At 32.2% G+C, this 14,039-nt stretch overlaps 2 protein-coding genes and 1 long non-coding RNA gene across 3 annotated transcripts in view; 2 read left to right on the top strand and 1 right to left on the bottom strand.

Moving 5' to 3' along the window:
* The window catches only part of LOC148626973 (uncharacterized), a 46,670-nt gene extending 43,748 nt beyond the window's left edge, over nt 1-2,922 (top strand). The window contains exons 20-22 of the mRNA XM_088564805.1: nt 183-726; nt 1,750-1,873; nt 2,463-2,922. Of these exons, the coding sequence (XP_088420931.1) occupies nt 183-726; nt 1,750-1,871 (666 nt within the window). The 3' untranslated portion in view covers nt 1,872-1,873; nt 2,463-2,922. The remainder of the gene's footprint in view (nt 1-182; nt 727-1,749; nt 1,874-2,462) is intronic.
* Nucleotides 2,923-3,052: 130 nt separating this feature from the next.
* On the top strand, nt 3,053-8,782 carry LOC148626972 (uncharacterized). The gene is made up of 3 exons (XR_015919391.1): nt 3,053-4,565; nt 6,362-6,440; nt 6,879-8,782. It is a non-coding gene; the product is annotated as an uncharacterized LOC148626972 (long non-coding RNA).
* A 579-nt stretch (nt 8,783-9,361) lies between these two features.
* Nucleotides 9,362-9,993, bottom strand: LOC148626971 (uncharacterized). Its single transcript, XM_088564804.1, has 2 exons — nt 9,733-9,993; nt 9,362-9,661 (listed from the first exon to the last, which is right to left on the bottom strand). Exons 1-2 carry the CDS (start codon nt 9,991-9,993, stop codon nt 9,371-9,373), a joined length of 552 nt encoding a protein of 183 aa, XP_088420930.1. The 3' UTR covers nt 9,362-9,370.
* Between the last annotated feature and the right edge of the window lie 4,046 nt (nt 9,994-14,039).

The following is a 14,039-nucleotide window of genomic DNA, read 5'->3' as shown; positions in this document are numbered from 1 at the left end:
ATAACTATATTTGCCTTGATTTGTGACAAACTCTTAAGAAAAACCGATGAAATCGCATGATGTCCCACCGTTGTCTACATAGAAATATTTCCATTCTTCCGTTAATTTCACTGGAACTCGGAATGTGCATTATGTGTGTGTGTGTGTGTGCATGATTAATCGGAGTTTGTATTTTAACATAGAGTTCATGCCCAGACTATACTACAACTGAGACAAGTACAATGGCTGATGACATGACAACCGTACAAAGTTCGACACAACATACAACAACAGAACAAGACGCAACGACTCAACTTTCAACAAATGATGAAATCTCGACGCGTCAAATTTCGACACAAGAATATACAACTACTCAGGAAGAAGCATCAACTACATTGCCAACAGAACCAATTACTAAGAAAGAAGCAACAACTACATTGTCAACAGAACCAACTACTCAGATAGAAGCATCAACTACATTGTCAACAGAACCAACTACTTTGGAAGAAGCATCAAATAAATTGTCAACAGAACCAAATACTGACGAAACAACGATTTATGAATCATCGGAGGAAAAATCAACCACAACGCCTAAATACACAACAAATGAACAAGGACTCTGGACATCTGCTGATGAACCAACAACACTCGATTCAACTTCAGACGGTATTGATATAGCCACAACCTCATTACGTGACACCACAACACTATTAGAAGAAACATCTGAAGCGAAAAATAAGCAAAGTAGTAAAAATTAGCTTAGTTATTTTTGCTTTTCTTACTGCCCAATGTTATAAGCATAGCCTACCTTTGCGCATCAACTTCAAATGCAATGTACTGAAAATTAATACATTTCTTTTCACAAAAAAACTAGATTACATAATTTGTATTTATATATTGTTAAAAGAATATAATCATAGACAGATAAAAAATGTATTACGTGCTTACACGTTAATTATAGTATATATTTAAATGACGTTTCCTATACTTTTCATTAATTAAAGAATATCATTCTATTTTAAAATTTTGGTAGCGTTGACGCTGACAGAAAGAGAATCTTAAAAAGTATAGTTTGATGTTTACATACCAGTCAACAAAAGAAATAACACGAGTTCCATTTGTCAAAATGTATATACTTTTGAACTTACAACTTATTTATCAATGTTTGATTGTAAACAAGAACAAACTCCATTTGTTAATACATTTTTTCAAAAATATTACAACACGAATGCAATGAAAATCCGAAATATATTACTGTTCCGTCTTATTATCGAGTTCGCCGTGAATGAATGAAGGAAAATTGGTTGGTCGAAAATCATTCTAATGTAAAAAGAATAACAACATTAACACTTGTGACAGTTCTGATGCAAACTGGCACACCAAATGATGACTTAGACGCCGTAATACGTCGTCACGGCTCCGGGATACAAACTTGCGCAACCACTCATTAAATGCGGAAAGTGTGACAGCAGGAATACCAATCGTCATAATAACAGAATTTTAGGTCCTTTGAATGATGCGATAATTTCAATTTTTGATTTTTTTTTAAACCCGTACTTAATCTAGAAACCGTTTGAGACGTGACTGTGTCACGTAAAACGTTAAAAACTAGTGCTGCATTGTTTTCTACAAAACGGCAAAATATTGTTATTGATCGAAATGGTGTATCGTTTCTTTCTTTGACTAGTATATATAATACAACAACCAATGATATTTTATGCTTTAAATGTTCATCGAACTAGCTTTTTGATATTTAACTTAATATTTTAGCTCCAGCCGACCTACTGGATCGTTTTGTTTTAATAATAGGCGGGGGTTGTTTAGGGTTGATATTAATACTACTGGCTGTTCTCGTCATTTGTATAAAAGTCAGAAAATCAAATGAGAACTAAAGGTATATATGACAATGTTAAATTTCAACGAAAGTACCAAAATCATAAGTTTGTTAACATTTTCGCTTAACATTTCGTTAGCGCGTTGTAACTTAACACAATAAAGAAAATGGAAATCGAAAGTAAAATTAATGCATTTACATATAAGAAATTTACAAACTCTCAGTGGACAATACATTAAAATGCGCATTTGCAATGCATTAATGTCTTAAAATGTTAGGGACCACCGCCCTAAGCATTCCATTAAAACACAGAAAACAAAAAAAGTTTCGAGACCAAACAAACGTCTTTTTTGGTAATCAAAGTTTTTTAGATATCAAGTTGACAATACGTCTCCTCGGTCTTTAAGTAACATTTTGTTCTCGTCCTCCAACAAAGTGATCCTTTTTGGTTTCATGGAATTGTATTTTTTTTAATATTCTATTGACGACACTATTTCAAACAGTGAGATTTCAATGATCAAGACTTACAGGTATAAGCCATTCATATTCTATGTGAACATATAAAGTTAAACGTTTCAGACTTAATGGTGTTTTTTAAATTTTTTGTGTAGGTCAATCTAGTTTACGTGGTTTTTTTTTTTGTATTTAGGGATCGGCGTGAATTAAAAAAAGCACCTACTCAAATTCAAAATGACTTATGGAATTTGCCAAATGAAGAAGGAAAGTATGATTTGTACGACCAAGGGTTTAGACAACCACGGCGTTTTCATTCTACCCAACTTTTGCACGGTGGCAGTAGGAATGACAACGATGGTGACTACTCGTTCTTTAATGAGTATCTTCAAGGATCACAGACTATGAAGTGACAAAATTTATGACATTATATATTTTGCATTGAACATGGATTTCCTCAAACTTTTTTATGACAATGACAGCATCAAACCTATTTATGCAATATAAATCTTCGAAATCCGTCTTTCTGTCAACCAAATATTGGTTTTTTAATTAATCGTGCAAGATGTTAGTGTAAAAAAAGAAACTGTACACAATGTATTTTTATAGAAAAAAAATTAGTTATGATTAATTTGAATTAAATTGCATTACTTTAATGTTATCTATTGTATACAATGATACCGTTTTTTTAATTTTTAGAACGTCAATTCAAGAAATGTAATGAAATCAGCGATCCTCGGTTAAGCCACACAGAATTGATTGTTTAGGTAACATTCGGAATCTGTCAGATCGTTTTCATTTATTAATTGGCCAAATCTTGTCTGCAAGTTATTTTGTGTCATCTTGAACTTGATGCGTCTTGTCCCAATTTTTTTTTAACTGGTGTCTTAATTTTAGTTGTAATCAGTTTCTTTTATTTTTACTTATTTATTGCTCAAAATAGATGGTACACCTAGATACAAATATATAGTTCTTGGTAGAGATTCCTCATACTTTGTAAGAAATAATTCCAAATCATCTTCCAAATATATAGAGGAAGATGTTTACAAAATGCTGGAATTTTTAATCGACAACATATTTGTCCAAATGGTCGGCATTCCAATGAGAACAAATTGTGCTCCTTTACTTGCTGACCTATTTCTTCACTTTTATGAGGCTGACTTTATAGCTGATCTGATCAGAAAGAAAGAATATCGTTTGGCTAGATCCTTCAATCTCAGTTTCCGCTATATAGATGACGTATTATCTTTAAAAATTCCTAATTTCGGGGATTTGATACAACGCATCTACCCAAAAGAACTTGAGATAAAGAATACTACAGACACTGTGACGTCAGCCTCATATCTTGACCTACACTTCGAAATCGATGGTAAAGGAAAACTATTGACCAAACTTTACCACAAACGTGATGACTTTTCATTCAGTATTGTCACCTTTCCTTTCATCTGTGGCAACAACCCTTCGGCTCCTGCGTATTGAGTGTTCATATCACAACTCATACGTTATGAAAGAGCTTGCCGAAACTACGCAGACTTTTTGTATCGCGCTAGAACTCTAACAAATAGGCTTCTGGAACAGGTTTATGTTGCTACAAGATTGAAGTCATCACTACAGAAGTTTTATGGTCGCCGTCATAAACTCGTGGATCGTTATGGTGTATCCATATGCACCATGAAAACTGATTTATTCAACGGGTCATAGTTTTCCTTTCCTCATTTGTCTACCCCGGACTTGACTTTTTATGAGCAACTCGGTGGGTGTTTCTAGAAAAGCAGAGGACGCTTACCCTACATTCTCCAAGTTTTTAGTGGAGTCCGAGTTGCTGATTTACTTTTGTTACTTTGTATGTATGATTTTAGTTACTTTATGTTCTTTGTTGTGTATGTCTGTTTTCCATGTCTGGTCTTTGTCCCTGGATTACATTCTTTTGATTACCGCTATAACCTTGGTTCCCTTGATTACTATTTCTGTACTGTTTTCACTACTGATATTACAGAACTTGACCGTTTTAATGCTGTCCGTTTGTGTTGAAATATGCCGGAAATGATTTATCGTAATGTGGTAGCTCGCGCTTTAAAACCGGATATATATGATTGGTGTTGTAATATTTTTTGTAAATAATTGACTATTAAAAGTTTAATTTGTGTATTCAGTATATGGAAGTTTAATGACGCAAAGCTAATCTAGTTAATGATTGTTTTACCGGCTGTCTACTAATAGGTGTAGCTATGACTGGTTAAGTCTATGGTCAGTGGGATCATACATTTACTGGATCGCCTGATTTTGTGGTTGCAGCAGGGTAATTAATTTTACTGATAAGGATTAAACTGTCTTGTTTAACGGGTTCAAACTTTGTTTGAGGGAGTTGAATGTTACCGATGACACCGTGAGCATGTTTCATGTTTTGAACTCGTGAATCTGGTGTGAATCTGGAACGACTTGTTATTTGATAGGTTTTACAGATAAAACGTATGTGATTATTAACTATGATCATCTGACGGGATGTATTATATGTCATTTAATGTAAATACAAACTGTGTTTTCATTTAGACAATTATCGCTCGGTCTGTGCGTCTGTACAAATCTCCCGTAACGACATGACCGGAAGGACCATATTTGAATGGAGAGTTTTTGCAAGAGTAGTCAGGTGGTTTAGCCTTGAAGTCTTCAATCTCGAGGTTCTGCAATAGCCTTTTATAATTTAAAATTTTAGATGCAATGGGTGAAATATAGGAATATGAAATATTTGGTATGGATTTATCTTTGAAATATGGGGGAATTTTGTCGGTAGCGTTTTTGTGAGGGAGGATGTTAGCGAAATTAATTACATCTATACCTTTGATGACAAACGGTAGTGGAAGACATGATTTTTTTTTTTGTTTGTTTGTTTGGTTTTTGTTATATTGGCTTGAAAGGTTTCCTATACTTATATATAATTTTGATGTTGTCATTGCATCCGTAAGGTATTGCAGTACCTAGTCTGCGTGTCCAGTACTCCTCTCTTTCCCTACGATAGTTTTTACTAAGAACGCGACTACAAAAATGGAAAGTGCAAAACTGTAACATCTACTTTAGTTAAGTTACAGACAAGGCCTGCTTCTAGTTTTGTTCTTTATATTACACAACAAGTCAGTAAAAATATCGAACGAAAATGGCTGCATAAATTTCACCACTTCAATAAAATCATGTTTAAGGGTTTTGGTAGTTTGGAAACAAGTTAACACTGCCCAGAGATGATAACATCAAAATATATTTAATTGAAACGAATGTAAACAGTTCTTGTCAATGATTTAAGACTTTAAAAACCTCATGAGTTTGTTCAACCGGAATTAGATAAACAAAGGGGAGATAATTGGCGGGAAAATAAAAGTTATGAAGTTCTGTGTGGAAATACGCAAGAGCGCATATGAATTAATTGAGAAAATTCAGTTAAAACATTTGTTGTCTTCTTTTTTCTGAAGACCATTTCACCCTTCATAATTATTTACTTTTTATGAACAATAAACCTGTTTACTAATATATGCAGACATGCACAGACACTGCTCTTGGTGGATGTGAAACGTCGGCTCCACCCACAACGTGATAAATGTTCCAAAAAGTTCGATTATATAGAAATAAAATGATAACTACTATTTAAAATGAAATAAATTATAAAATAGGATAAGATAGAATATTTTTACGCATCGTTGATGTCATGACAACGCCATCTGTTTAACACAACAAACTGTTACACTAATATTATAATAGCACCCAAATAGTAACATTTTCTACCAAACCTGATAAATAGACTCATTCTAGCAACATGTCTGCAATAAAGTACTACTTAATAATTACCACCCCACCCCACCTAAGCCATATCACATGGACAAATTTAAAAATTTATTGGTCTTCTAGATTTTAGCACTACTCACTTTGAAGAACTACCCTTAGTGTATTTCATATATGATAAAGTTGTTTGGAGCATATAATATGCTACATCAAAATCGACAAGTAAACAACTATTCTGAAGATACATAATCCTCTTAAATGGTGAAAATGTGAGTTAAAAGAAGTTATTTTGTATCCACAGATTGATGCAAGAATCTTTTACTTTAGATGTTTCTGCCGGGTACCAAGTTTTGTGTGTGTTGCAGTGTCAGAAGACAAGAAATCACGACAATAGACTTTCATTACTGTCAGTGTTCTATTGGGTATAGTAATATGTTTTCCTGTTCTTTTTACATAAAGTTATTTTCCATGAGACAGGCAAATCTATAGGTCACACTGCTACCTAAAACAATGGACCTGTATCTTTACCATTAAAAAATACTAATTTTAAAACCATTCATAAAATTTGGAAAGTCAACCTAATCTGTTGAAACAAGACAGATACAAATAATAAACAATTAAACAATGACAACCACCAGACTACAGATTCAGGTGGCTTGGAACAATCACATTAGGCATGACATATTTTGCTAGGAAAAGTTTCCAAAATCTTTCATAAGTATGTCCTTTGGTGTTTTGATTTGAAGATTGATTTTACATAATAAACTTAAAATTTCTTTTGAATTTAGTATGATAAAGATAAGTCTCAGTTTATATGTTAACAAACAATTGGTTTTATTTTTAGTCTAACCCAGTCATGCAACCATATTGGAGGTTTGCTTTTTGCATTATGTAACAGCTCTGCCAGTAAAAAGCACAATGAAGAAAAGAGCTGTACATCAGAACTTTGTTGGAACTTGGTGGAATTTTCCAAGAACTGCACCACATAAAGCCCAACCCTTGAAAAGTTTGGACCTGTCAAAACCAAAAGTAGGCAGTGAAACATCAAAGACTTCCAGAAGTATGGCTAATTTGACCCTAGACATTCTACAGACAGAACACCTGATTTAAACAGAATCCTGAAAGAGTAATCAAGGGAACCAAGGTTATAGCGGTAATCAAAAGAATGTAATCCAGGGACAAAGACCAGACATGGAAAACAGACATACACAACAAAGAACATAAAGTAATTAAAATCATACATACAAAGTTACAAAAGTAAATGAGCAACTCGGACTCCACTAAAAACTGGGAGCATGGACCAGGTGCGCCGGTAGGGTAAGCGTCCTCTGCTTTTCTAGAAACACCCGCTCACCCGAGTTGCTCATAAAAAGTCAAGTCCGGGGTAGACAAACGAGGGAAGGAAAATTATGGCCCGTTGAACAAATCACCATAACGATCCACGAGTTCATGATAACGACCATAAAACTTCTGTAGTGATGACTTCAATCTTGTAGCAAGATAACCTTGTTCCAAAAGCCTATTTATTAGAGTTCTAGCGCGATACAAAAAGTCTGCATAGTTTCTGCAAGCTCTGGCATAACGTATGAGTTGTGATATGAACACTCATATATCAGGTGATGGCAAGGTTGTGGATGGTTCAGACATTGGGATTCTTGAAATAAAATGCCCATTTTCCTGTGGAGGAATTCCAGTTAACAAGATGGAGATACATCTCAATGATGCCAAGTTCTGCTTAGAGGGGGATCACTCGGGCCACAATTGAAAAGACAACACAAGTACTATGACCAAGTTCAAGGAGAGATGGCAATTATGGGATCCCTTGGTGTGCCTTTGTTGTATGGAAAAATGCTGCCAAGAAAAACATTTTCATAGAGATAATTGAATTTGACGAAGCTGTTTGTCGTGTTATGTTGCCAAAACTTGTTGAATTTTACATGGCAAACATTCATTCAAATATTTATGAACAACATTGTAAGTCAAAAGCTTTCCCCATGAAATGTTAATAACAACAGCTTAAAAAAGACAATACCATTTTATTTACCAAATAAATACAGTTAACTCCTGTATAGCATACTTGTTTGGTTTGGCAGTTCTTTATTGTAAATAGCATTAACTGTTTATCATATAATGATACATAATCTAGCATGTATTAAACAAAGAATTTTGGATCAATCTATCCAAGATCAAGCATCTCTGATATCCAATTCCAGTAAAAAGAATTTACTCTAACAATAAGCGGAGTAACTATGTGGACATTTTACAGAAAAAAACAGAGAGATCTGATTTAAGTAGAATTTGACTTAGTGCTCATGGCTTCTTGAAATCAAAAAGGGTAGATATTTTTTTCAACACCAATAGATGAAAGGCTTTGCCTGACCTGTAACACTAGGGATATTGAAGACGAACAACATTTTGTATCCAATTGTAAAAATCTGTCCGTTAGATCCCAGTTTAAAATAAAATTGTCTATGAACTAAATATTAATATCAATCTAAAAACTGATGATTTTCTTATAAAGTGTTTAAACAGTAAATCTCTTTTGGTATTGACTAATAAGTAATTATATTAGCGATTGTATTTCCATCAGAAGTTCTGTATTGTCATAATCATCATTCATATTATGCATTATTATGTTATACTTTATTATCATTATGAAACTTGGGCCTTTGCCAATTATCATAATTGTGTTCATGCCAATAAAGAATTTGAATTGGTATTTGAATTTGTAATGTTTCAGGACAAATAAGGTAAGCAATTAAGAAGAATAAACTGTACAACAAATTAATAATCTGAAATACATTCTACATTTGTCTTACATGTATCATTTTGCACCAATGGAACATCTAGATTTGTCTACCAACAGCATGCATGAAATATTTTGGTACTAAGAGGTGCTATTGTCAATGGTAAAACACCTTCTAAAATATGATAGTTTTAGTATAACATAATAATGCATACTATGAATGATGGCTTATGGAACAGGGTTATGTTGCTAAAAGATTGAAGTCATCACTACAGAAGTTTTTTGGTCGTCATCATGAACTCGTGGATCGTTATGGTGTATCCATCTGCACCATGAAAACTGATTTATTCAACAGGTCATAGTTTTCCTTTCCTCGTTTGTCTACCCCGGACTTGACTTTTCATGAGCAACTCGGGTGAGCGGGTGTTTCTAGAAAAGCTGAGGACGCTTACCCTACCGGTGCACCTAGTCCATGCTCCCAGTTTTTAGTGAAGTCCGAGTTGCTTTTGTTACTTTGTATGTATGATTTTAATTACTTTATGTTCTTTGTTGTGTATGTCTGTTTTCCATGTCTGGTCTTTGTCCCTGGATTACATTCTTTTGATTACCGCTATAACCTTGGTTCCCTTGATTACTCTTTTGACACGTCCAATACTTCTCTTAACGTGAATACGGAGTTGTGCAATTTCTTGGGTTTGAAAAGTCTCCTCAGTAGTAAACTGATCCTTAATACCTCTGAAAGGCGGGATATTCAATGCACATTGATGTTTGTCAAGTAAGTTAGATATGGTGAATCCTTTATCGGCCATTAAACTATCACCAGGCTCCAGTAGGTCAAGAATACTACTTTCTATTGTCAGTTCACAATCTGATACTTTTCCCTCCAACCAGAGGGTGTGATGCCAACAAGAAATTTCAATGTATTATGGTTTTAATAGCTTAAAAATGTTACACTTTGATTTACAAGACTTGAAGCTTTTTGGATAAATATTTCTGTGCAATCAAAAATGACTCGAGTAGAGGGGTGGCACATTCGAAAAGAATCAGGCATTGTCCTTTGAATAACTGCTTTAGGTGGAAAAATATTCATGACCTCTAACTCAGAATGAATTAAGGTTAATCCAGGTGGTAAAATAAGATTAAAATTTGAAGCTGATATAGAAAACCAATCATCCACATCACCTACGAACAACCCAAGACGAAGTCTCATCATTACTGCTAAACATTGGTCAATAGGTTGTATCCTTGTAGTGGATGATCTTGTCCTGTCCTTACTTGGTGTGTTACCTTCTCCTTTCTAGTATTGCATCCCGGAACTCTTTGCAGATAGATAACTGGAAAAAAATGCTTTCCCTCAAACGGTTTCAAAGTTGAAACAGAAAGTTCTTTCACAATATTGTTACAGTGACTTTCCTACAACCATGGCACTCTTTTGTTACCAATCTGCTGAACAATACAAAGGATTGACAAAGCTATTGGGACATTTAAACTGACCAGTTGCTATTGAAAGTGTTGATTAATACTCACCTATGAATCTTTTCATAGCTAGCTTCTAGTTATTTAAATTTGAAGCAGCTTCCTGGGTTACTCTATTTTTTCATTGGTGAGGGAAGTTCAAATTTAATAAATTATATTTTGTTTTGTATTTTGTTGACAAGGTTGAAAACCATGATTTAGAATAGTATATAAACGTATTTTATCTTAACTACACAGCACAGAAGTCTTATATATAATTATAAAAATGAAACCTCAATCAATATTTATTCCCGCCTTCATAAAACTGGAATAAGCCTACCAAGATGCCCTTTTAGTGGAAATTATGAGATTCATACTAAAGTTAAGGAACAAGTGTTATACAAAATGCAAACAGTTTGAAGTTCATATGAATTACAATTTTTGAAATAGTGCTGCGAGTTTATTTTATTCAATTTTGAGTATGAGTAAGCTTAAAAGTGAATTAAGTATTTTATTAATTGTGAATGATTTCCATTGGAATTATGATGTCCCGGATTAACTGTACTTGTTTTCTTAGTTTGGAATTAAGTATCATGTTAATAATAATTTTCATTTGTGTTATTGTGTTTTAGTGCATTGAGTTTGATAGAAATTATAATTTGGGATTATAAATGCAATGATTTTCAATGAAATTTAAGATCTGGAGTAAGTATTATTTGCATTGAAACTTCTTTGGATTAAGTACAGTTCATTGAATGTATAGCTTTGGATTTAAATGTTGTTTTCCTTGAAATTTCTGTGGATTATTAAAGCGCAATGATTTTCATTCAAATGTAAGAGTTTGGGATTTAGTGCATTTTAAAGTGCAATGATTTTCATTACCGTAAAATGTAATTTGGGATCTAGTGCACTGGTTATATTTAAATTAAAGATTTGGATTAATTATTTTTTTCATTGGAAGTACAGCTTGGGATTGCGTGCAATGATATACATGTAACTGGAATTATATGGAGAATATTTCTTAGTTTTATTTTCATTGTAATTGTTGTTCTGGATTAAGTGCTATGATTTGATTTACAGCTCTGATTTGAGTGTTTTCTGTGAAAAAAATGATTTCATTGGAATTTAGTCCGAATTTCCTCTGACCCTGCAACCCTCCTCTTTTTTATTTGGATATTGATATGTCGGGTTGGGTCGCGACACTTTCATAGACCTTTTCTATTTTATTCTAGGTATACAATTAAATCAGGAAAAGCAACCATCCATCTTGGAGTGCAACCTGGATAACTTATTTAAAAAGCCAAAGAAATATAGTGGGTAGTCCAGTGTAAAATTTGGTCTGCACATCATTGTCTTTTATCTTTTCTATGCCCCAGGTTTTTTTTTGTTGAGCTCCTCCTTCAGCTCTCTCTAATTTCTATCTTTAGTTGGTGATTTTCTATTAACAATGAATCAGGGTCACATTGGGTGCCTACAAAATACATGTATCACAATTCTGATATGATATGAAGAACAAATTCATGGTTATACATTTGTATTTATGTATACCAATACAATTTATTATATGATATGTCATTGCTTATTTAAACTGTATGTCATAAACTGCATTACAAATGCTTTAGATATCATAATTGATCATGCATGAATTGATAGATTATTTTGATGTTAACAATAAGAAATAACGAGGCTATATCCCGTCTTTGGGCATGACCAGCAGAGGTACTAATAGGGTTTTTATTTAGTGAGTCCGAAACCATGTTTTCAAAATTTTGATGAGTCCCTTCATTATATAGACAACACTTTTGGAAATTTCGGTAGGTGCCTTGAGAAAATGATAAGCCAAAGATTTGTCTAGATAAGTTCAGAGTATCCCTGAACCAGAAACTTAATTCAAAGCTATTTTTTAAAGATGCATAGTCAGTCAATTATCTACAACTAACAAGAATCATCATCAATAATTTTGCTTTTTTGAGTTAAAGAACATATTTCCTAAAAGTTTTTAAATTTTAAAACTAGAGTTAAAAAAATAAAATTAACAGACAAATTATAATGATAATTTTCCACATTCTCCGTTTGATGATGGCATTTCAATGTCATCAAAAAGTAGTCATCCGGCAGTTTGATCTACAACATCCATGTTATCAGTATCAAATGAACAATGAGAATGGAAGAAAACAGAAAAATCCTCATGTGCCTGCTCAATCTGTCTTATCATTCAAGTCTGAAACATCCTATGAATGAATATTGTAGGTATAAAAAATATATAAAATAACATTCATAAAGCAAAGTTAAAATTATATTGCCTACTAATCTACATGTAGTTAAAATATGAATTAACCGCGAACTATTTGCAACAAAAGATATTTTAGCTCTGTTCCATCACATTGTCCCCAATAAACACAGGAAAAAATGTACAAAAATCTAACATGCAACAGTCTAAAAATATTTATTTTAAAATTCCCATGGAATTTTGCATTGAAACGGGGAGATAACTCTGCAAAAACATGCATCATAAAAATAATATTCTTGTGCCATTTTTTTTTTTCAAAAGCAACCAAAAAAGATCTAGTAGTAATTCTATAAATAAAAAAGATATGTTTCTAAGGATTGTTAGATTGTTGAAATAACACACCTGCACCATTTGATCTTATAAATTGAATTACAGATGCATTTTAATTATCAAGTACCGGTAAATCAGTTAACTTTACATGTAGATCTAAAAAAAAAAAAAAATTTTAAAATTGAAAATTGATGACCGATTGATCAATTGACAAACTGTATAATTCCTTACTCCAATGACTGATAGAAATATTTATTTATATACATGTAGACAGAAAAGTGAGCAGAACGGATACATAAAGATAGAATTTAAAAGATTGGTTTGAATAAAGGTGCAGATCTTATTATCACTGAACCCTTCTTTCTCCCGCTCTGAAAAAGAGATTGGGACAGAGTATTTTTTCCACAACTGTAAAATACATTGCCATGGTTTTCTCTCAAATAAAATGCTCATTAAAATTGTTTATAACAGGTAAACCAACGATCTGGTTCAACTCATTTTATAAACAAATTATTTCATTATATAGGGGTATATTTTGACTCAAAATATATTGGAAAATATTAGAGGAGGGTGTATTTCTGTACGTCTAGCTATGGCAAGCCATAGTGGACAAAAATGAGTGTTTTCAAATATTAAAAAATGATTTTTTTTAATATTACAAATTCATTTTTTCAATATTACAAATTCATTTTTTTCAATATTACAAATTTGATTTCTAATATTAAAAAAACCTTTTTTAATATAAAAAATTTCATTTTTTTAATATGATAAATTCAATTGAATTTCTAATATTAAAAAAAATTATATTTTTAATATTAGAAATTGATTTTCTAATAAAAGAAAATTGATTTGTTGCATTCAATTACAATTTTATAATATTCAAAAATGTGACTGACTTTGCAATATTACAAAGTGATTTTTTCATATTACAAATTCATTTACTAATATAACAAATCCATTTTCTAATATTACAAATTCAAATTGTAATATTACTAAATGTGTGATATTTTTAAATATTACTAAACGGAATTTGTAGTATCAGAAAATGAACTTCTAATATCAAAAATTGATTTTCTAATATTACTAATTCATGTCTTAATATAACAAATTTATTTTCTAATATTAAAAATTCAATTGAATTTCTAATATTAAAAAAAAACAATTTTAATAATTTAGAAATTGATTTTCTAATATTAGAAAATGGATTTCTTGTATTCAATTACGATTTATTTTTTATATTAGAA

The sequence above is a fragment of the Perna viridis genome, chromosome 1, assembly GCF_037379345.1.
Source record: "Perna viridis isolate PV_CMFRI_1.1 ecotype Kerala chromosome 1, ASM3737934v1, whole genome shotgun sequence".
Classification (NCBI taxonomy): domain Eukaryota; kingdom Metazoa; phylum Mollusca; class Bivalvia; order Mytilida; family Mytilidae; genus Perna; species Perna viridis.
The sequence above is the reverse complement of the archived record's forward strand: the minus strand, read 5'-3'. Positions and strand labels throughout refer to the sequence as shown.